A 22,366-nucleotide genomic window follows, 5' to 3' on the forward strand; every position below is an offset into this window, starting at 1 on the left:
TTTAGGACTAATTTTCACGGAGTCAAATTTATAGGACTCAAACTCAAAAAATCGCAAACTTTTATAACTGTTGCTATCTTTCTCCCTATATAGAATTATCAATTATATTATTACTATTTTTCTTTGGATCAGTTGACTCAGCTTATTCAGTATGTACTATGTCAAGCCAAGAATGTCAACTTATTGCATAATAAATATATAAACCCACTGCCACCATCAAAATTCAGAAAGCAAATATCATCTTTTATCTCTTATATTATTCTAGACTAGAGGAAACCGACCGATTCATTGATTTAGTCCAAAAAATCATTCATTCCAAAAAAAAAAAGAGGGACAAAAATACTTAGTCCTTATCATGCTAGAGAAGGCCATGATCTACGTATTCGTACATGCTGCTTTTGAATACTTAAAATCAATATTATATTCCACAATTTTGTAGTCTTGATAGTAACGTTTTAAAAATTAAGTAGAGAAAATAACAATAATGCATATTACTATTTAATATTTACGAGGAAAAAGAATCTCATTCAAATGTGTGTATTCTTTCATTTTTTTTTAATGTGCTATTATAGCCTAATTATACTATTGGCGAGGGTAAGACAATACTCGAAGTAAAAAATGATCTAAGTCAATAGATTAAAAATATCTCATCATCTCATCCAAGAAACTTATTCCATATTCTACTCTATGAGAACCGAACTGTGTTGATATAATTTTAAAAAATGGGGGGGAGGGTGATTAATATCTAATTTCAGTTGTGAACTCAAAATCAGTTGCCTGTTTCTGCTAGTACGACCACTAATTAAAAATCTAACGCGTGGTGGTCTCACACTATATTATTGATAACAAACATGAATTTGGACAAATTATTTGTCAACAAAACCCGTCTTTTCTTGTCTCATCAGCAACACCAATCGTTGTTACTGACAAGACTGACTGGTAAACGCAAGGACAGCGATTGAAAATTACGGTCCTAATTATGTTCTTACCATCAAGTCACACGCCACGCCGTAACCTTAAGTATACGAAACTCGATAAATGTTCAAACTCGAATTCGACAATAGAGCATCCAAGGAGATTCGTTAAAACCAAGCCAAATTCCCATCGACCAAAATTGTAAATAATTATTGTACATCCTTTGACCTCCCCTTCCCTCTAACCTTCAAAAGGTCTACTCTTTCATGGAATGCTAATGAAGATTCCACTCGGGAATAAAGTATAGTCGAACAAGTTATGTGAACTCGTCCAAAAGCAGAAGGAAAGAGGTAAAAAGCAATGCACAGAATGAATGTGCAGATCATTGGGTGATCATATTGAACTGATATCTCGAGAGCTGCTGCGGGATGGTGGATATGACGGGCCCGTACCTCTGCAACAAAGCATGTTTCGTCATCACATGGAATTTCGAGGAGTCGTCTCTAGAAATTAATCAAAGACTAGCACAGAAGATTTGAAACTTTTGAAAAGCATCATATCTTCCAGTGGTAGAGAAGGGAGTGGATAATTAGGCTTGAATTAGACATCAATCAAACATTCCAGGATGTTGAATAATCAATTATATGCCGAGCCTTCATGAACAAGACTTGGCTTTTGGAATATTAGGTTGTGGTCACACTAAAGTTTCCCATAGACAAATAGGGCAATGGATAATGATACCTGGACATTATCATAGAGTTCAAATAATGGAACGGCAAGAAGTTTCACGTTCTTGGGTACTGCAAAGTATTCCCTCTCAGACAAGTGAACAAGGAAGAGCTTTTTACATTCCTGTCCCATCAAGAACATATCAACAGAAAGGTAAGCAGGAAGGAACCACATGAAGCAAGGCAAAATTAAAAGCAAGTTTCAAGAAATTTAACCAAAATTTAGAAAATAATAAAGTCCACAGTCACCTTTGGTTTCGTTATATGTGGAGGGCAATATGGATACATTATGGTCTCAAAATTTGGTCTCCACCAGACAGCAACACACTCACCTATCTGTACAACAGAGAAGTATAGAATATCAGGGAATATATTGGAGCCACCACTAAAGCAAACTCCCTTTCCATCTAACTAGATAAAGCTAGACATATTCTATCTCACAAAGTATAGTACAGGACAGTACCTGCCAGTCTGGAACAACACCAGGATTATTAGCACCAAGTTTGCTTGTCAATTTTCTTTTCAAGCCCTCAATTTCTGCACAAAGGTTTAAGCAAGATAGAAATTAAAGAGTAGATTAGATAGACATAAAAGTAAAGACTTGCTTTGACAGAAAGGAAAGCAAAATGAAGATTAGAATAGAAGAGTAGAAAGTTATAACAGTACCATTCTCTCCAGGTTTTAGACGCCCGCCAGGAAGTTTGCAGAAGGTGTTCCCAATTTGTAAAAGAAGTATGTGGGGGTGATTATGCTCCTGAACCTGCAGACAAGACAAGAAGCTGTTTGTTTCCCAATGACAGAAAGTCATAATAACCAGTAGACAGGAATGGTTGTGAAAGGTTAACAATAATGAATAGACAGGAATGGATGTGGAAGGTTAACAATAATTAATAAAGGCATTTCAAGAACTCAGAGAACAATGACTAATGTGTGGATAAAATTCCTAGAACCCATTAACTCCCCTAGTTTTTATTCTTTTTCCCAGCTAATCCCCCTCAAGATCCTTTCAAAAGAAACTTCAGAATTCACATGACAGTAACATTAAAATAAAATTAAAAAAAAGGAAAAAATCACCACTGCAGTACCGATTCCAGCACAAGAAATCAAACTAGTGCACTAGAAAAGAACAAGATATCAGCATAGCAGTAACGAGTATGCACGTTGCAGGCTAACGAGAATGTTCTTCTATAAGGACATAACCGAAATTGATCCTCACAAATATCACATACTATTATATTATCAACAGATAACTTCATTATCTCATCTTGTAGCACGAGAGCACTCATTGTAAAGGGAGAACAAGAACGTTCTTCTATCAGGATATACCCGAAATTGATCCTCACAAATATCACATGCTACTCTATTGTCAACACATAATCGAGTCCATGCTGCAAAAACCAACAAATAGCAATTTTTTGTTTTATGCAACAGAAAACTGAAACAATTCAACTAAAAAATATCAATCCGGGAATGAAAAGGATCAGTAGATAACAGCAGGACATGGAAGACCGTCAGAAAAATTTGCTATTAGTCTTAAGATAGATCCAACAGATAAACATATCGATGAAAAGGGTTAATCAGACGCACCAACAAAATTGCCTCGACACTTGTCCTCATGCCCTCCTTCATATAGCTGCAATTCAAAATAACAATGACTCTTAGCAGTTGTTGAATTAAATTGTAAGCAAACAGATACACAGATTCAATTATGTACAAAAACAGACACCTCAAAATCTTCTATGGCACAAGGATGGGATCAAACCTCTAGGTTGAAAAAGAGGAGGCTTTCTTACTAATAAGGCCAGGGCGGCATGACAAAACACAGCTTTGCAAGGATTTAACTGTGAAGCAGTCCCTTACACCTTCAAATTTACTCAAATTCAGTGGCTTCATACTAAATTTCCAGCTAAAGACATCCCATAACACAAAGCATAATGACAACAAGGAACAATTAGCCAGAGCAAAATGTGTTATTTCACTTCAAACTCTATTTGGAAGCTGAGACAGGCCATGGCGGGCTAAAAACTAGGGCTTCCGCGATTGACACACTTTCGTTCAACAAGTTTTCACCTTTTATCCGGCCAACAGAGGCCACGCGCATCGAGGCAAGTAAGCAAAGTGAAAACGGAGAGGTTTTAGCTAGAGTTTTTGAGCTCGTGTAGGAAGGAGGAAAGGAAGGATCGACGAGTTACTTGACTTTCATGCGGGCGAGGCGGTCGGCGACGGAGGTGTCCTTCTCCATCTTCGGCTCTTTGCTGCCGAACGAGTAGCTCGAGAGCGGGTAGACATTCGCCGACGACGACGACGCCGCCACCATCTCTCCTCGATTCTGCTAGCGCCGTCGAGGCTTCTCAAGGCGAGTCTGTGGCAAAGCAAAAGACTACAGTGTTCTGTTTAGTCGGAAGGAGAGGAGATTAGGAAGATAGAGAGGCAGAACGGAGAAGCCAAATTCAGGTCGAAGAAACTAGGCAAATTACAAATGACTCCTTATATTCGGATGAATTTCTGTTTAACACCCTATAATTTTCGCAAAAGTACATTTTCACCATTTAATTCATTTTACACAATACATTTCATGTCTATGGTAAATAACAAATGAATGGTTATCTGTTAAGCTGTAATCCAATGCCGTGACCCGGTGACTTAAATGGACCCAAATCAAGACTTACCACATGTATAACTTCTTCTTTTTTTTTTTTGCTGATTTGATCCTAAATTTTGTGATTAAATTTAATATTGTTCTACATCCATTTGCATCGATAATTAAAAATAATGTTTGCATTTTAACAAGAAAACTGACAAAACTGATAGGTTTTTCTTGCTAGTTTTCAAGTGATATCGAGATATGATGCATAGTCATAAGCATAAAAAAATCGAGGTGCAAACTCGTGATAGATGCACTATTGTTGGGGTGTTTTGTGGACAAAATAGAAAGATTAGGACTTAATTTAGCAGCGCGTAAATAAATATTTAGGGAGCAAAATGGTTCAAACTCGAAATTTCAGGGCATAGACAAATAAAAGTTCATCATGCTAGCAAAAGGACGAGGGCCTGGGCTGGTGGTAATGGGCCAAACTGGGCCACATCTGGCCAATGGGATCTTCCCAATAGTAATTGCACAAAAGTCACATTATTATTTTCAGTCACTTCGGCTTGGTAACCGTAATGGCTAGGCGAGACGTCCTTCGGGCTCATCCCAAGAATCTCTTTGTCACAAGTTGAGAATAAATGTTATTTCTGTTGCATTGAATTTTATTTTTCGCAAGAGTTACACGGGCAACAAGATCGCATTATTACAATTAGACTAATGTTCAAGTTGGCTCTTACTTTTATATATATATTTTTAAAAATAAAATATACATGGTGTATATATGTAGATGTACAGATAGGCATGAGAACCAAGCCAAAAGGTCCACACCACATCTGCAAAAAATATGAATCCTAAGACATAATAATCAAGAAAATGATAACTAGATGAAAGCGCATTGGCTTTAGATTAGTAAGGAGGTGCCGTAATTGTGAAGATGCACGTTATACATGACATACGAGAAATAATAAGTACGAAGATGAAGAATCCTAATTGAAGTTTGCATTTATTTGCAAACAAAGCGCGATAATAACTCTCGGCATATAAGGCAACAAGACACAAAAAAAATGGGAGTAAGCGGGCCGAAAGACAAGTCCAAATGAAAAATCCATTCATACAACCTACAAATAGTAAGAAAATAAAAATAATAAAAGGAACATATGTGGCAATGCGCTTTTCATATTGTGTCTTAATTTATAATCGTCGTCGAGAATCCACAGCTATCTCGGTGGTGGTGGTGGTGGTGATCACGAGCCTCGTAGGCTTCCTTACAGCATATTGCCAAAGCAGTAGATACGATGTCACCTGATTCGCCCAGGCCGAGGTTTGTTTCAGAGCTTCTTTTTGTCAGTTGTCAGAGAGCAAAGCGGGGCGGTTGGAAAACCGCCGGGGCGGGGGGGAGAGGAGCGTACCCGACCCGACTCGATATCGGTCAAACGGTCAACTCGGGTCGGGGGCATGGTAGTCATTTCAGCTTCGCCAGAGCTGACTCTGGCTCCTCCCAGTTTTTGGTCACGCTGTGCCAGTTTTGGTGAAACCGAAGAGAGGGGGGGCAGAGCATAAGACATCCTTAAATTCCGCAAAAAGTTCCCTCACTCTTAACTCAGAGAGAGCGGGGAAAAAAAAACGCAGCTTTTGAGGTTCATTCAATCCACTCTGTTTCTTCACATTAGTTTCCGCAGAATCGCTGGCGCAAATGCCGCAATCGGGCTCAATTCTGAGACTGAGGATGGAGATCGAGAACGGATCTCGGTTGTGGATATGAGACGGGCAATTCGGGTTCGCGTCTCAGATTGATCTCGAGCCCAGACTGGCGTTCCCCGGCGGCTAATTCAGCTTCTCGAGCCCGGAATTCGGTACCTCGCGATTCTTGCCTTGATTCCCCGTTATTTTCCTGCTGAATTCGGGGCGAGAAATCGTAGATTTTCCCGTTGATGTGCGTGAGTCTTTTCTAATTGATGCCATTGTTTTTCTTGTTTCATTTGATCGCTGTTGCTGGACATGTTCTCCCAGCTTTTTGAACAACAATTGAAGGACGGACCTTTAACTGTCTGGATAGAGTTGTTCATGTGAATTCTGCAGTGGAGATTGTTGTGCTTGTTGCGGTGTGTTTCTTTAGGAGTTAATTCCATAGCTATCATTAGATCCCTTTGTTGCTTCGTCCGGAGAAAGCAAAAGAGATTGCGGAGAACTGTTAAGATCAAACATCAATGTCTGGAGAGTTCAGGAACGGCGACTGCACATTGAAGTCAGTTGCAATCTTAGGACTTGATCGCCGTGTTAATTATGCTTTGATTCCATAGTTTTTAGGGACAATAAGATGCGGGAACACTGTTTTCTAGAATCCCAGCCTTATTATTTTCGAAAGCCCGGAATTATTGTAGAGGATCTGTCTTGAGTGAGGTCGAGTTGCGTGGGTGCTCGATCAATGATACAGGAGTCCGGTCGTATGTGAGCTTGACCTCACCCAGGACTTTTCCTTCTTGGATACGGTTAGCATCTTGTTGGGGCCTGTTGAATTTGGAGTGCTGCTGTCTGTATTCGTATGGAAATGTTTACCACCAATAGTGAAGATCTTTCATTGTGCTCCGACTGACTTTTATACGCTGTGATTCATTTTATATCAGAGGGTTATAACCAGCCGATGGAGATGCATTCTTTTGTTTAATATTATATGCTTCTTGTTACTCGATCTCTCTGTATAAAAATTGGTTATCCTTCGGGTATTCTTGCATCCCTTTGTGTTTCCTTCGTCCATGCTGTCCATGCCCATAGAAGATGCAAATAGTCAACCTTGCCAATTCATATGATCTTTTCTTTTTTTTTTTACTCGATCTCTTTCTTGCACATATGAGAGCTTTTACAGCGGGCTAGCTAATTGATATAAACTATACTTTGGAGTGCAAGTAGAATTATGTGGACTGAACTTTAACTTACAGAAGATCTGTTAATGTTTGCTCAGGGTTTACTTGCAAACCTGGTGTAATGGAAGAAGGCAGCGTTTCAACAGTTCAGAGGTGGGAAGACCTCAATGTGGATATTCTGGTGAAGATATTTCAGTTGTTCGACATCTTCGAACTAACTTCAGGGATAGCCCATGTTTGCAGCTCGTGGCGGTCCGCTGCTTGCGACCCTATCCTGTGGAATACTCTCGACTTATCCACTGTCGAGTCCAACTTCATCAAGATTCCTCAGGAGCCATATGTCTACGTACATGCACGGTCCCATAAGACCCTGACTCGGCTCCTGAAGATCTCGCTCAGTCTTAGCACAGGATGCATCACTAACTTGATCTTTCATTACAACCTGTATTTTAATGATGAGCAGCTCAACTACACAGCTCAGAGGTATTTCTCGGAACTTTGAAATATGTTTCTGTTTTACGTTTCAGTAAATTACATTGCACTTTTTCATTATTCATCAAATTTTTTATGTGATAAAGCCATGTCAATTCTTGAGGTAATGGAATCATTCTTTCAAACCAAACATGGCCTTGCGGCATGTAGTAATCCTCGGTGTTAATGAACTAACCTGGTATTTCTTTTCGGCTTTCCAGGAGCCCACGAGTGAGGCGGCTTGTAATGCCTGCTTGGAACCGAATCAAAATAGCTGCGATCTGCAGGGCAATCAGGAGGTGGCCTGAGCTCGTGTCCATGACCATGCCCAGCATAACTGAGCCCTCCTACGTGATGGAAGAGATCTCGCTGAGCTGTCAGAACTTCAGTCAGCTCAAGATCATGGGCCCATTTGGCATGATCTTTGCCTCCTCCCTGACCACATACCTCCCAGGCCTCAAGGTGCTCAGCCTCCAGTTCTCACTCGTGTACAAGGACGCCTTAGTCCACATCCTGGACGATCTCCCCCAGCTCGAGGTCCTCAACATTAGCCATTGTGTCCTCCTTGAGATCAACCCGCCTCCATTCCCGAGGAGGATTATCAAGCACACCCACCCTGTCATCCTCAGCAAGGCTTCCCGCCTCCGAGAATTCTACTACTGCACCAATGAATTCTGCATCATGTGTCAGCGGGCGAGGAACGACGAGGGGCTGATGAGGTGGTACAAGTACGAGGAGGGGCTGTGGAAGTCCGATGCTGTGAAGTGCCTTGCGCTCTGAGTTAGCAGGCCAGGGTGGGCTTATCCCAGGCTGGGCTGCGCCTTTCGTTGGATAGGAACCAAAATAAACTACAGGATCATAGAGAGGATTGTTGGGTGGATGTAAATGTAGTTCTGTTTTTGGGTCTCGAAGAGAGTCTCAAGCTAGGCAGCAAAGTTCCTCCGATGTGTAAGCATCTGGGGTTCCGGATTCGGAGAGGTTTTAGGTTTCAGAAAAGGCTTCGAATTCAATAGCATGCGAACTGTTGGTGTATTTATAGTACATACATCTTCCTATGCACTTGGCTTCCTCATTTGAGCGGAAAATCTTATCCCGAGAAAGTGTTCCGCTGTAAAAATTTTCCGGCCATAAATGGAAAGCACTTTCCCTTCTCACAGTACCATTGTGGTGTGGGTCCCGAATATCAATTCATATAAACAAATTAAATATAATATCATTACTTACTTTTTAAATACTTCACTACACTTACTAGACGTAATAATGCCACATTTCTTCATATACTCATAAAAAAAAATATTTCATGGTTAAAATTTTCCTTACAATCTTAACATTCATGGTGATTTAACAATACACGAACTAAACATACCGTCAATGAAACCATGAGAATTAGCTTGTTTCCTAACACTAGTTTTGTCCGAACGCCAGCTTAGTCCTAATTACGAGTTACTTTTAGCAATTTTCGGCCCTTTATGTTGCAAGTAAAATTTGCCTGGTCACTTTCGTAATTTTCTTATTATGAATTAATTTAAGTAAATATGGCAAAATTTGGCCTTTTTCACATGGAAAAGAAACGCAGTGGACTTTTTGGGCGTCTCGGAATATCTTCCCATCATCAAAAGGAAGAATCTGCCCAAAAACCTCACAAAAAGCTCTCACCCAATTCCGACCAAACCCCAGAGCTTTTGCTTTTTTCCCTCTCCTCTGCTCACCTCCGCCTCGACATGGCCCTGCAACTGTGGCAAACCCTGAAAGAAGCGATCTTGGCTTACACGGGGATGTCCCCCGCGACCTTCTTCACGGTCCTCGCCGTCGGGCTGGCCGTGTACTACGTGATCTCCGGCCTGTTTGGATCGCCGGGAGCTCACCAGAGGCCGAGGGACTACCAGGAGCAGATGCAGCCCCTGCCTCCGCCAGTTCAGCTCGGTGAGGTCACCGAGGAGGAGCTGAAGCAGTACGACGGGTCCGATCCCAAGAAGCCCCTTCTCATGGCCATCAAGGGCCAAATCTATGACGTCTCCGAAAGCAGGTACGGTGGATCTGATTCGACTGTTGAGGCTTGAATCGGGTCATGTATCAGTTAGTGAATGAGATTGGATGTTGTTGTTAGTGGCATATACCTGATACTGATGTTGATTGATAGATTCTGATTTAGGGTAAGGGAAAATTACGAGCTTTATGAAGCTTTAATCCCAAAGAATCATTCGGTTTATGGTTTGATTATTAGGATTATTTTCTTTGTTGGGTTGGACAGTACAGTTTTGCTTAGTAAGGTTGAAGTTTAGAATTATACAGTGGTGCTATCCATTGCCTCTTTCCTGCAATAATTGAGGGGATGAACTTTCATGGTGGAATTATGTTTTACATCCTTCGTTATGAATCATCGGTTAACTAGGAAATCTAGGAGTCATATTCGGTTGGATCAGCTGAGAGCTATCTAGAAGTTGTCATACAAGGAATGGCCCAAACTGATTACCTATGCGATGTTCTTATCTGGCCGAGACATCAACTGTTGAATTGTGGGACAAGTATGTAGTCAAGGTTGTTAAGTTTGAATCTTGTATTTTGATATTGTATTCTATATAGACGATCCTCACCTTGATGGGATAATATGTCACAAAACGTTTGCTGCTGATGGAGGTAAGCGAGATGAAATAGTTTCACAGTTATTGCTTTTATAAGCGAAAGCTTTCTAAGTCTCAAGTATATTCGTGAGTATTATAGACCCATCCATTTCTTGTGGAAGCCCTTTTTCTTCTTATACTAATTGCAATTGTTGATCTGAACTTGGCCAAACCTATGTCCTCTGCAGGATGTTTTATGGACCAGGTGGCCCTTATGATATTTTTGCTGGAAAAGATGCTAGCAGAGCTCTTGCAAAGATGTCCTTCGAAAAGAATGACCTGACGGGGGACATATCAGGCCTCGGCCCATTCGAGCTTGATGCCCTACAGGACTGGGAATACAAGTTCATGAGCAAATACGTCAAGGTGGGCACGATCAAGAAACCTGTTCCAGTGGCCGAGGAGTCATCTACACCAGGTGAGTCGGCGGAAGCGCCTCAACAGGAAATCCCCAAGCCTGCTGAAGATGAGCGACCGGTGGAGGTGCCTCCAACTCCTGATACCAACAATGCCCCTTCAATTAGTGTTGCCAAGGAGGACTGATGTCTCATCAACTTCAGTATACTAGTTTGTCTCGTGAGTGTAAGTCCTTCAGTTTCTTTATTGTAAAATAATGGGTTTGGGTGGGTTACGAACTTATTAAGACTCGGAACCTCCATCTGAGGGGCTCTTGGAGCAAGAACCAGTGACACCACTGATTAAGCGTTTGTTTTCGAAGAACAGAAGTTATCCCCTAAATGGAGTGTTTACATAATTTTGAAGAGAATGACTAGAGAGCGTTCGTGTCGGTTCTTTTCAACTTGATTCTACTTCCCTCGTATTGTTCTGTGGAGCATGATACAAGTATTCCGAGGAGATGAATTCCCCGAGGAAATGAATGACCCTCGCTGTAAGAGTCTGGCAGTTTTATTCATGGAAAACAGAAAATCTACCGGGACATATGGTTGCTGAAAGGCAAAATGCCATATCTACCGGTACCTGCTGTAGAAAAAACGGAAGAGATGCGAGATGATATGCTCCCTTTGGAGATAGCTAAATAATTGCAAAAAAAAGTTGCTTCAAGAGCTGTTCTACTTCCTCGTGAACTTTGGCAATACTTTGCCGTAAGTCGCAAACTCGAAATCAAAAGGTCATGAATTGACCCTCACCGGTGAACTTTTAGGTACCTTTTATTCACCTATTCATTCACCTATTCTTGTATCGTACCTTTCATGGTTCTCGTTCTCCCTCGAAAAAAGAAAACATGTGCAATGGAATGTACTATAAGTGAGTGTAATAACGATGCTATTGACGGAGGGTCCAATGAATGGACGGCTGGGATCGCGTCTTAGAATGGCCTGTTCAATTAACGCGCGAAAGGGTACTTTAGGTAATTTGCGGAGCCCTGGCTCTGTTCAATTAACACGAACGGCAAAAGCAATTCCATCAGAAGCGCCCGGCCGATCAGCGGATCGTTCTTTTCTTCCCTTCCCTCCGACGGCTTCATCGTCATCATCCTCAGGTTCTGATCTCCTTCAGTGAATGCTTCTTAGCAATCTCTGTGTATCTTCTTAGCAATGTCTTGTGATGCGGGTTTCGCTTGGGTTCCATCATAAATCGTATGATCTGCGAGAAGGTGTTGATGCTGTGTCCGATCATCATATTCAGAAAGCGGAGATGGTCTAATTCGTATGTCATTGTTCTGTCTTTTATGGCATTGTTTCCAATTCGGCTTCTTGTCACCAGATTGACTCCAAAGATTCTTAACCATTTTTTCACCAGGCAATTCCATTCCTGATTTCTCACAGTTTCTGCATTCCTCTTATTCCATTGTTTTTCTTAATCAGCTTTGCTATCAGAATGATGTAAATATTGAATCGAACCACACGATATGAAGCTGGCTCATACCTCTCTGCGCGTTCTGTGTAAACTTCTATTGTTCATTACAATCAGGAGGAGTTTTCTATTCCTGAAAATACAGTGGTTCTTTCTGAATGGCTGAACGTTTGAAGTATTGCTGAAAAACAGCATATTAAGATGTTGCCTTACTTCTGCATTATCACGATCCCATGGATAGGTGTATTAGCTGTTAATAAAGTCTTGGGCGCCGCTTGACTGATCAAAATCCATCCTTCTTTAGATACTTTTTGATCAAATGATCAAAATGAGTCAATCGAACGCTCTTGCTATTAGATTTACCATGATATGTATGTATCTCTAGTAGTATCTTTCTTCACATTACCCGTGATAAGGTGCTCTTCTTTTGTTTCCTTTCACCTTGCATGTTAAGAATTTGACAGAGGCAGCTTCTGCAATATTTTCCAGCAGCTAAAATTGATCGAGGGACTTCAGCATCTGCCTTTTGGGTTTGAGAAGATAACAGGCTTAACCAGATGAAGTAATTTCACTTGTCGGGTTTTGTTTTGCTCATATTTTTCTTCTTATCACGTTTTATTATCTTGTTATGATGGCAACGTGGATACCTCTGCTTCTTTCTCAAGCTCATAATTTTATTCCTTGTCTAATCGGGCTTATATTAGATATCTGTATATCTGTTCTGCATTAATCATGCCATCTCCGCAGGGGTGGTGGCGAGGGGCGGGTAAAATGGGATGAAGCTAATCTCGGAGAGATAGAAGCAAACAAACCCGTGAGGCAGAAGATAACTGAGCCCAAGACGCCCTATCATCCCATGATCGATGATGATGGTAACTATATTCGTGTTTGTTTTTCTTTGTCCTGGATTCAAGAAACTATTGCTCTCTTAATTACTTACATGATATCATCAAGCAATCTACGCTTCATGCTATTTTGTTCTAAGTGGTGATGTAGCGCTACTTTGTTAGGTTCACCGTCACCCGTCAGAGGTGGTGTCGATGATGGTGCGGGCGATGCAATGCATGCAGAAGCTATACGTTCTGCTCTAACTGATGTAGCATCTTCAAGTAGGAAGCCTGGTGGGCCATCGGGTGGCTGGACATCTTCAGATGACGAGGCAGATGCGATGGAACAAGACGATGAAGGTTTCCTTCTTTTCTTTTTTTTTTTTTTTTTTTTTTACCATTGCCCTCAAGCTTGCTTACCTAGTAGGCATTTTTACCGATAATCTTCAAGTTTTGATTGTTACGCCCTCACAACAAATTACCAAACGTTTTTATTATAGTGGTTGTTCGATTCCTCAAAGAACTCAGTAGGCTTCCTTTTGGCAATCATTTCCAGACTCTGAAACAGACAGGAGCCGCATGAGTTTCCGGGAGCACAGGCGGGCGCACTACGACGAGTTTCGGAAAGTGAAAGAGCTGAGGCGGAAGGGCTCATTCCTCGAGGATGAAGACGAGGAAGAGAATGGTGGAACTAATGGTCCTTCTTCCTCGTCGTCTCTAAATGCTGGCATGAAGGACATCGATATCGAGGACGGAGATTCAATGCCACCTCACAATTCTTCCGACAACAGTCCCGCCAACGGAGTCTAGAAGCCGGAAAGGTTCGACCAGCTGAGACTCCCCCTCCTGACTGTCCCTTCAATTGCCATCTTCTTCTTCCTCTAGTAGTTGACAATAATATACCATGCAAAAATTAGATATTTCTCGTAGTGTATATCTGATTAAGTTACTGAGCTTATTTGGACTGTCCGACCCATTAACACTTGGGCTTGTTTAGCCCAATGTTCCATTTATTTATTAATTACATACCGATAAGACAGCAGAGAGGCCTCGTACACACACACACACACACACACACACACACACACACAGATTCAGAGAGAGAGAGCTGAGAAGCAGGTCATCAATGGCTTCCCAGGACCAATCCATGGCCGCTCTGGCCTCCGAAATCTGCGCCGAAATCTGCGCCGTCTTCTCCAAGCCCACCGGCCCCCACCAGGCGCCGCTCGACCTCCTCGTGGCGGAGCTGGCCTCCGTGGCCGCCAGGAAAGGGCGAGTCTTCCTATACGGAGTGGGCCGCGAGGGCCTCATGCTGAAGGCCCTCTGCATGCGCCTGGCGCACCTGGGACTCTCCGCCCACCTCGTCTTCGACATGACCACCCCTCCCATCTCCTCCCCGGACCTCCTCATCGCCTCCGCCGGTCCCGGCGGGTTCTTCACCGTCGACGCGATATGCCAGATCGCGAGGTCCAACGGCGCCAGGGTCCTGCTCCTGACGGCTCAGCCGGAGACCGGAACGTGCGTGAGGCATGCCACCGCGGTGGCCTACGTGCCGGCGCAGACCATGGCCGACGATGAGGGTGACGCCGCCGACGCGGGGGAGAAACCTCGGCCGTTGATGCCCATGGGGAGCTTGTACGAGGGGGCGATGTTTGTGCTGTTTGAGCTGGTCGTGTACAAGCTGGGAGAGGTCCTTGGTGAGAGCCATGAGGCCGTCCGATCTCGTCACACCAACTTGGAGTGATCAGATCGAACGGCTGTAGGATACGTAATCACCAGTTCAGAAGAAATATCATAAGGGCTAATGGAAAGAATATTCTGTAATTATATAAATAAGTCCAATGGATCTTCCATTTCTCGTGGTGTTTTTCCACAATTTCTTACATTTTCCCAATAAATCAGTTCTGGAGATATTTGTATTTCCATATGGTATGACATAAAAATTTAAAGATCTCCCATCAATTCGAGTATTCTCGCGTTAACATATGTGCGTGCTAGGCTCCAATGTAGTAGCATGTCTCGATTATATCGGACTAAGTCTGCCATGCTCTCCATGTCGAGGTCGAATGGCACAACACGTGGTTTATTTTTCGGATATACTTTTGCTGGAATAGAAAATGAAAATGACTAAGCAAAACCAAAATTAATTACACCTCCAATTTTTTGTAAAATATCCAGATTTTATGGTCACGGGTGTAAATCTGATCAGTTTGACCGTTGACCCCCACCTGGTAATGCAACAAATCAGTGGCTTGATATTCGTCTCCAATGGTTATCTCATTTTGGTATCTCTGGACTGAACCTCACAACGTCGCATGAGCATCACATAGATCAGAGACACCTTCTTAAAAAAAAATAGAGATTTGTACTTCAATACTCGTCTCTCTTTTGGGGCATTATCTCCGATGAGGGTTATATATCATATTGATTAGATTAATATTCAGACAAAAAAAATAAAAATAAAGGACGTGGCAGCCGCTTATTGGCTCGTTTGGTGTCTCAGTGCAGAGGCGCTCGCCTTTGCACAGAGAAGCGCTCTCCTTTAGAGAGATGCGCGGCCGTTGCCACATCGGCAATTGGAGACGGTCAGTGAAGACCCGTTGGAGATAGCCTAAGGGTGGGGACAGAGATGTAAATACGAGCCACAAATGAGGTCATTCCCCAATGCCAACGTGAAGAAAATATCAAACCGGACGGCCGATGAAAGGATCAGTCAATCGCCATCACGTGGGACTGGTTGCTTGTGCTTTTGAGTGATTCTTCTCCACCCCCGTCCCAAAAATATCTCCAGATATCATCACCATTCCCTGCATCTACAACTTAGATATTTTATAGTCTTGATATTATTAACATATATCTTATCGTATAATATTCATCGAGAGATTTAAAACTTTAAACACTCGTTCCATCAAAGAATATCATTGATCATCTCGCACATTTCAATTATAATTAAAAGGTAAAGTTGCTTGAGAATGAGTATAATCGTACAAATCTCATGCGATGAACCCAGATTATATACATGATGGTGAAATTTTGTTTGGAAAAAAATAAAAAAAAAAAATTTGAAGTATACCTTATCGGCCATTGCTCACTCACAAGTCGCCATTCAACCTATATATAAATTTTAAAAAAAAATAAAAAATAAAAATGAAAGTAATAAAGGATGGAAAGGTTGGGCAGTCCCAACTCCTTGGACGTGCTTTAAATTTGAAGAGCATTCGAGGATCCGACCATGAAAAGCCGAGAAAAGAAAAAGATGACTACGAGTCCATCCAAGCAAAGCTCCAGTTCAGCCTCCGGCAACCAATCACTGGAGGAACTCTCCCCCGGCGGCCTCGCGGGATCCTACAACGCAGGCGGGTCATCTTCTTCGATGACGACATGGACGGATGAGAAGCACACGCGTTTCTTGAGGTCGCTGGAGGCTTCGTTTCTGCAAGCACTTCGACTGTCTTGTCGGAGCAAATTATCATCAGGTGACAACCACCTGCAGCTTCAAGGTCAATTTGTTCCTGGCCTTCTTTGCTGCAGTCAGTTAGCGGACAATGACATTGCCAGGACGACGACCTGCAGCTACTCGAAATCCCGAAGGAGGAAAAGCCCGGCCAAGATCAAAGCCACTGCCACCTCAGGTGCAGAAGCGGGCGTGGTTTGTTGTTATGTTTATCGATCCTCTAACACTATATTTTGAATTCAATTAAATGGAAAATGCCTATTTCTGCATAACTTTGGACTAGAAGCAAGCTGTCAGTAATCCTTCGTAAATTCAAAGATGGATGATGTTTCTTCATCGTGTCCATCCCTCTAGATCTTCGAAGAAAAACTCATAACCATATTGAATAGAGTTTCCTGATTCATCGACATGCTACATAGCCTCGTCTTTGGATCGTCCGATCATCCAAAGACTAGGCTCACTCTCGTACGCATGTATGTCTTCTAACTAGCTATAGTATGGTCCATGTTCGAATTTGAATACATATTGTTCCGTTCATGTATATACATTTTTCCTAAAGGGCTGTTCTTAAGATTGATACTCTGAACTACATAAAAGTACATGGAATTTATAATTCAGCCGGCTGCAGTGGGTACTAGAATATTAGAGATCAATTGCGTTTTGCTTTCTTTTTGCTTTTGACGATGATTGAAATGCCTTTGCCTTTCATTGAGATTTTCGTATATATAATGTTCTTTTGTTTGAAAAGTCGATTCATTTTACTTTCATCTGCTGTTTTTGGTTGGTAAAGATGTATATTTTGCAAATGATACGTGACTTATGCGTACTCTTTAATTTCGAATGTTAATTGACTGGTTCCATTTCAGGTATGATGCAAAATCAATTCGATGGCGGAGCTAGAAAGAGGTCAAGGAGACCTCCATCTGATCAGTCCCACAGCGACTCATCCGATGATGATCAGGTCCGAATTCTAATATAATTGCATTGATGAGATTCTGATTCTGGACTTGCAAATACGAAGAATACTACCTGCAAATTCCCCATTCAAGAGGTTTAAAAAATCAAACATTTTAGGAGCACATATGACGCATGTATATCGTATCCAGTATGTGTGCATCAAATGTTCTTTATATCTATCAAAACATGTAAAATTGCTTCCTTTCGAAAATCATGAGGGAGTCCGACTTTTTCATACTCTTGCAATTTTTTCTAATGTTATCTTAATAATTTAATACATATTATATTATATTTATTTTATTTAGTAAAAAATAAGGAAATTTCACTCGGTATGTATTTTATTTTGTTTGTTCGATTTAAAATTAAAAACAAATAGATTATTTAATTCGTAAAAAAAAAAAAAAAACAGAAACTATCTCAATACCTCCACCAAAATACAAAAATGCAGAAAAAGATGTGTACCATTTCTCGATCTTATAATAAACGTTTTTTTTTATATTTCTAATATTAATTTCCATCATTAGTTTGTATCTATTATCAATCGACATTGTGCTTTATTTTTTCAATATTAATTTTCCTCTGTCATATTCAATCAACCAAACACATTTATATAATAGTAACAAATATTTTTAATTTATTGAATATGAAAATAAAAAAAAAATTATTAATAATTTAGTGAAATAATACCGCAAGAATATTGACCCGTATAAACACGGGCCAAACTTGCTAGGTGGAGTATATAAAAATTAATTAAACTATCACAGGGTCAGTCATAAATATGATACTCACGAAAATATGTATACACGCGAGAATTTTTGAAATGAAATCCTAATATTATAACTACCTTTGCATATCATTAGTCTAACTAAACAATATATATTATTAGAAATTAAAATTGAAGACTAATATGACAATATTAATGTATAAAAAAAAAGAATAAGACGTTTTTGCAAATTTGTACTGTAAATTTGCATATGGTATGCTCATATGTATGATATATGTATATAATTGACCATCTGACCATCTAAAAAATGACAGTATCATACAAAAATTATACCATAAAATTGTCAAATTATTCCTTTTTTTTTTGGATAAAAGGTGTAATTTTTGTTGAGCAAAAAATATGTACAAGAATCCACTCATCCAAGATACAAGCTCAGAGAACACTATAACCCTAAACTTTGAGCTCTAGAAAATCTAGACAACTTAAAGTGTACATTTGGAATTAATAACAATTTCATTTTCAAAAGCTCGATTGCATGAAGCACTTGATCTGCTATACTTGCTGATTTCTTTTCAAATATTCTTGAGTTCATTTTGTTCCATATCACTTAGATGTATATGGTCCAAAGGAGTCTTTGTGTAGTAACATCAAGTGACAAACTTGAAACCCATTGAAATTTTAGATTCGTCCCTGACCTTGCCCCTACCTTGGTGTTCGTCTATACCCTTTCAGATAAAGGATCTACACTTTCGATGAGCTAAACGAATCACCTTTGTGTTCACTTTTTTTGGCAAGTTAAAGTGAGCACACCAATAAGAAATCATACTAAATAGATCCGAATTCACAAGTTGAATTCTCCTTGTATAAGAAATGTGTCCCAGGGTTCAACTTTTTATCATGTGTGTGATCCTTTTCACTAAATTCTCACGGCTCCTTAAAAGTAACTTTTCAAAAGTAAGAGGAATGCCTAAATACCTGACAGGTAAGTTGTCATTTTTAAATTCAGGGCAGTGCAGTAAATTTTTAAGTTTTTGGTCTTCCTTGCCTCCGTAATATAACTCGAGTTTATCTTGATTAAGCTTCAAGCCAAACCACCTATAGAAGACATTTAAGGTATCTACAATAGCCATCCCTAAGCTTTCAGATCCATCAAAAAATATAAATAGAAAATCGGCAAAACACAGATGAGTGAATGAAAGTGATTGGCATATAGAATGATATTTTACCCTTCCCTGATCAGCAGCAAAACAGAGACGATATTCCTAATTACTGGGTCATTCTTTTTGTTTTTCTTCCACATTATCTCATTCTCATCCATTCCATATTATATTATAATCGAGAAAATCTCTCAGCCATTTGATAAATGAAAACATTAAATATATATAATTTCTCTCAGTGTGAAATCTGGCTGTGTCTGATGATGTTCATGTATGTCTCTGACGTCCCAGCAGGTTGTCCCAGAGATGAACATCATAACAGCCGATAAGGATGACAAACATATCAATCCCATGTAGCTGCCTGCGGATGGGACCCAACATCACAACAATGGGGACCGTACCTCGTCTCTTTTCTTTTTTTTTGGAAGTATTATCTTCCTGCTGTATGTTAATTAGGCTTTCGATCTTTCTATTTATGCAATTAAATAAATGGTAGCTCTAGTTTCCTTTTTTAAAAAATAATAATTTAATTCTCTCTTTGCCAATTCTTGCATTATACGTCAGAGGTTTTGCAGGAAATATAATTAATGTATGATCAACGGATAGTTTTGATTGCTTCTAGTTGAGGATTGTTGTACTTCCTGGTTGTTGGATCATAGAAATTTATGTTGTCAAGGCTGAAATATTACTATAGAGATACACGTATGAAATTTCGTGTCCAATTTACACACAATTTACACAGAGACACGGCATCGGTTGACAGAATAGATATATTGGTCTCCTATGTAAAATTACGTAGATATTCCATGCAACTGATATATAACTGTGTGAAGTTGAATATATATATATATATATACATATAATTACTGCGCTTTTTATTACCTTTTTGATATTGGAGCACTTTTTATTATGTTTTTAGTTTATTAGATCTGCAATTAATTATCTCTATTGATGATACAAGAATAGATATTTGTGGAATTAGGAATTAATGCATATTGAATGGACTAGATAAAGACTATGCAAATCAAAATATCATTTTCAAGTAAGGAGGTTCGTGTACTAATATCTTATATTATTATTTATATATATAAACATGCCGTAGCACAATGTTTTTGTATATTAATTTCCTTATTTGTTTATTTTGCTAAGCACGTACATATGTAATTTATAAATAGTCAATAATTGCGTCGCGATGTGATGGTGAGGCATCGATCCTATTCCCCATTACTATTTGATCCCTTTTAATTTAGTTTGAACGAAATAGCCAATGTAGCAAAACCAATCAATGCGAATGAATTATGCCGGAGAAAACCAGGGACTTATTGTTCGACGCAGTTCTCTCTCTCTCTCTCTCTTTTTCGAGCCGGGAATATTTTTTTAAAGGTGTTATATTCTCTCCTTGAATCGCAAAAATTTAAGAAGTAACTAATTAATACCCGCCCAAAGTGCAATAATATATTATCAATATTTTGTATAATCAAATATGTTTAATCAACATATATGTCAGTAATGAATATTTAAGTACCAAATATATATATAAATCTATCATTATAAATTGGAGTGAGATTAAAAAAGGTGAATTTTATGATAACAAATAAGTACTGAGGTAATTTTATAAAAATTGCGAATAATATATATATATATATATATATTGAGAGAGAAAAATTCAACTTTTAAGGGAGATATTTTCTATGACTAATAAGAGTAGGAAAATTAATGCCCCATTTGGATTGAAAGTTACTTGATTTTAACTTTAACTTTAACTCAACACACTACACAACAAAAATACACATTTCCCAATTTAAAAATTTTAACTTTAACTTTAACTCAACATACTACACAACAAAAACACACGTTTCCCAAGTCAAATTTATAATCACATCTCATTTGTCATTTTCCACAATCAAAATCAAAATCAAAATCAAAGTAATTTTAACTCTAAATCCAAACGGCCCATAAAACATTCAGAATACGCACAATTTGAATGTTCATGACATCTATTTATAGGATATACAGTACTCGCGACTTTAAATATTACAAATAAGTTATAGTAAAAATTCATATAATTAAAAATGAAAGGTTCATTGACGTGAATATGTGAGGTTTACGATTTGAGTTATGTGACATAATCACACTCCACGTCCCGATTTACATATTATATTATAATTAATTAATTGATTTCATTTTGTAATAAAGCTGGGCTGGATTTTTACTAGTTTCTTAATCAGGTCAATGCACACATATGAGAACATCTATAGGACCTACTTATGTAAATATATATTGCCGATATCAGAGAATGATAGATCATCAATCATACACGCGAAAATTGATTTCTTACTAGCAAATAGATTTCTAACAGACATTAAATTTTTTATCTCATTACAATTTTAGTTGTCAAAGTTATGAAATATCAAAATTAGCCAATCTATTTTCGCAAAATATTAAAAACTTATCATGACATATAGGGTTATAAAAAAAAAAGCTTTTTTTTTTGGTGTATGGAAAAAGCATACTTTCCTCAACTCTTTCATTGCTATCTATATTAAAGTCGAAGGCCAGGATGTTTCGTCTCACTTTCGCTTGACAAAAAAGCTCATGCTGCCTATTATTCAATTAACAATGGCCTTTGAATTAGGATTAAAAGAGTAGTTTTAGAAACATAATCACCCACTACCTCGCCCACATCCCTATTTTCTCTCAATCTTTTTTCTCTCCTCCAGTAATTATGTCTTCCATTTGTATTTTAATTTTTCTACTTCCGTCCTTTTTATGTTTGAATTTAAAAGGAAGAAAACCAAGTACTGCGGCGATAATGCACGAGCGGAGAGTTTAGATACATGAGCTCAGATACATGACATTTAAACGAAGAATAATAAATTTATGTTCACCGAAAAAAGCATAATAAATCGATTGTGTATTTTGTAAAGATATGTTGTTCCACAAAATTGAGAAAGAAACTACAAGGTCATATGAAACTTGAATCCAACAATCTATCAGTTTAAGATTTTGGATTGCAGATGAATTCAAGTATATGTAAGTTCAGTGGAAATTTAATATGGTATCAGAGCGAGTTACGCTTTCGCGTGCACGTGTGGGCTCACACCACGCTAGATTCAATTTCAAGACAGCCAAGAGTGTGCCTCATGTTAGTCAGACCCAAGAGTGATCCGATCCAGTTTCGAGGTTGCTAAATGTGCACCTTTAATTAAGCCCGAGCATGGAGATCGAGGCTAGTTTGGTATTTGT

At 39.3% G+C, this 22,366-nt stretch overlaps 6 protein-coding genes across 14 annotated transcripts; 5 read left to right on the plus strand and 1 right to left on the minus strand.

The window, feature by feature from the left end:
• Nucleotides 1–1,053: 1,053 nt before the first annotated feature.
• LOC116206195 (pre-mRNA cleavage factor Im 25 kDa subunit 2-like) lies at nt 1,054–4,061 on the minus strand. Its single transcript, XM_031538997.1, has 7 exons — nt 3,836–4,061; nt 3,231–3,276; nt 2,310–2,403; nt 2,107–2,180; nt 1,893–1,979; nt 1,657–1,767; nt 1,054–1,369 (listed from the first exon to the last, which is right to left on the minus strand). Exons 1-7 carry the CDS (start codon nt 3,958–3,960, stop codon nt 1,298–1,300), a joined length of 609 nt encoding a protein of 202 aa, XP_031394857.1. The 5' UTR covers nt 3,961–4,061; the 3' UTR covers nt 1,054–1,297.
• A 1,698-nt stretch (nt 4,062–5,759) lies between these two features.
• LOC116206196 (F-box/LRR-repeat protein At3g48880) lies at nt 5,760–8,721 on the plus strand. 4 transcript variants are annotated; one of them, XM_031539001.1, is made up of 4 exons: nt 5,760–6,166; nt 7,193–7,247; nt 7,338–7,577; nt 7,787–8,721. In XM_031539001.1, exons 2-4 carry the CDS (start codon nt 7,216–7,218, stop codon nt 8,343–8,345), a joined length of 831 nt encoding a protein of 276 aa, XP_031394861.1. In that variant the 5' UTR covers nt 5,760–6,166; nt 7,193–7,215; the 3' UTR covers nt 8,346–8,721. The 4 variants fall into 4 exon arrangements, with proteins under 4 accessions (XP_031394861.1, XP_031394859.1, XP_031394860.1 ...); XM_031539000.1 differs by having other exon boundaries at nt 5,761–6,086; XM_031538999.1 differs by having other exon boundaries at nt 7,193–7,577.
• A 420-nt stretch (nt 8,722–9,141) lies between these two features.
• On the plus strand, nt 9,142–10,952 carry LOC116206197 (membrane steroid-binding protein 1-like). Its single transcript, XM_031539002.1, has 2 exons — nt 9,142–9,591; nt 10,375–10,952. The coding sequence occupies exons 1-2, from the start codon at nt 9,287–9,289 to the stop codon at nt 10,727–10,729; spliced, it is 660 nt and encodes a 219-aa protein (XP_031394862.1). The 5' UTR covers nt 9,142–9,286; the 3' UTR covers nt 10,730–10,952.
• Nucleotides 10,953–11,563: 611 nt separating this feature from the next.
• LOC116206199 (protein phosphatase inhibitor 2-like) lies at nt 11,564–13,867 on the plus strand. 5 transcript variants are annotated; one of them, XM_031539004.1, is made up of 5 exons: nt 11,564–11,687; nt 12,491–12,563; nt 12,749–12,873; nt 13,012–13,188; nt 13,385–13,867. In XM_031539004.1, the coding sequence occupies exons 2-5, from the start codon at nt 12,559–12,561 to the stop codon at nt 13,636–13,638; spliced, it is 561 nt and encodes a 186-aa protein (XP_031394864.1). In that variant the 5' UTR covers nt 11,564–11,687; nt 12,491–12,558; the 3' UTR covers nt 13,639–13,867. The 5 variants fall into 5 exon arrangements, with proteins under 5 accessions (XP_031394864.1, XP_031394866.1, XP_031394865.1 ...); XM_031539006.1 differs by having other exon boundaries at nt 11,573–11,687; nt 12,494–12,563; XM_031539005.1 differs by having other exon boundaries at nt 11,589–11,687; nt 12,456–12,563.
• Nucleotides 13,868–13,924: 57 nt separating this feature from the next.
• LOC116206198 (3-hexulose-6-phosphate isomerase) lies at nt 13,925–14,784 on the plus strand. The gene has a single exon (XM_031539003.1). The coding sequence runs from the start codon at nt 13,955–13,957 to the stop codon at nt 14,570–14,572; it is 618 nt and encodes a 205-aa protein (XP_031394863.1). The 5' UTR covers nt 13,925–13,954; the 3' UTR covers nt 14,573–14,784.
• Nucleotides 14,785–15,999: 1,215 nt separating this feature from the next.
• LOC116202573 lies at nt 16,000–19,850 on the plus strand. 2 transcript variants are annotated; one of them, XM_031534168.1, is made up of 3 exons: nt 16,000–16,460; nt 17,149–17,243; nt 19,412–19,850. In XM_031534168.1, exons 1-3 carry the CDS (start codon nt 16,061–16,063, stop codon nt 19,475–19,477), a joined length of 561 nt encoding a protein of 186 aa, XP_031390028.1. In that variant the 5' UTR covers nt 16,000–16,060; the 3' UTR covers nt 19,478–19,850. The 2 variants fall into 2 exon arrangements, with proteins under 2 accessions (XP_031390028.1, XP_031390029.1); XM_031534169.1 differs by having other exon boundaries at nt 16,004–16,460; nt 19,415–19,850.
• Nucleotides 19,851–22,366: the final 2,516 nt, after the last annotated feature.

Source organism: Punica granatum, chromosome 4 (assembly GCF_007655135.1).
Source record: "Punica granatum isolate Tunisia-2019 chromosome 4, ASM765513v2, whole genome shotgun sequence".
Lineage (NCBI taxonomy): Eukaryota > Viridiplantae > Streptophyta > Magnoliopsida > Myrtales > Lythraceae > Punica > Punica granatum.

Bases quoted from the DNA above. Each gene is read 5' to 3' on its own strand.
- LOC116206199 (XM_031539004.1), top strand. The intron at 12,874-13,011 runs GTAACTATATTC...CTACTTTGTTAG, and splicing joins TCCCATGATCGATGATGATG to GTTCACCGTCACCCGTCAGA. The intron at 13,189-13,384 runs GTTTCCTTCTTT...AATCATTTCCAG, and splicing joins GATGGAACAAGACGATGAAG to ACTCTGAAACAGACAGGAGC.
- LOC116206197 (XM_031539002.1), top strand. From the start codon at position 9,287: ATGGCCCTGCAACTGTGGCAAACCCTGAAAGAAGCGATCTTGGCTTAC. The intron at 9,592-10,374 runs GTACGGTGGATC...TGTCCTCTGCAG, and splicing joins TATGACGTCTCCGAAAGCAG to GATGTTTTATGGACCAGGTG.
- LOC116206195 (XM_031538997.1), bottom strand. From the start codon at position 3,960: ATGGTGGCGGCGTCGTCGTCGTCGGCGAATGTCTACCCGCTCTCGAGC. The intron at 2,404-3,230 runs GTGCGTCTGATT...TCTTGTCTGCAG, and splicing joins GTGTCGAGGCAATTTTGTTG to GTTCAGGAGCATAATCACCC. The intron at 1,370-1,656 runs GTATCATTATCC...GCTTTGTTGCAG, and splicing joins AACTCTATGATAATGTCCAG to AGGTACGGGCCCGTCATATC.
- LOC116206196 (XM_031538999.1), top strand. From the start codon at position 7,216: ATGGAAGAAGGCAGCGTTTCAACAGTTCAGAGGTGGGAAGACCTCAAT. The intron at 7,578-7,786 runs GTATTTCTCGGA...TCGGCTTTCCAG, and splicing joins CTCAACTACACAGCTCAGAG to GAGCCCACGAGTGAGGCGGC.
- LOC116202573 (XM_031534168.1), top strand. From the start codon at position 16,061: ATGAAAAGCCGAGAAAAGAAAAAGATGACTACGAGTCCATCCAAGCAA. The intron at 16,461-17,148 runs GTGCAGAAGCGG...GTTCCATTTCAG, and splicing joins CAAAGCCACTGCCACCTCAG to GTATGATGCAAAATCAATTC. The intron at 17,244-19,411 runs GTCCGAATTCTA...CTGACGTCCCAG, and splicing joins ACTCATCCGATGATGATCAG to CAGGTTGTCCCAGAGATGAA.
- LOC116206198 (XM_031539003.1), top strand. From the start codon at position 13,955: ATGGCTTCCCAGGACCAATCCATGGCCGCTCTGGCCTCCGAAATCTGC.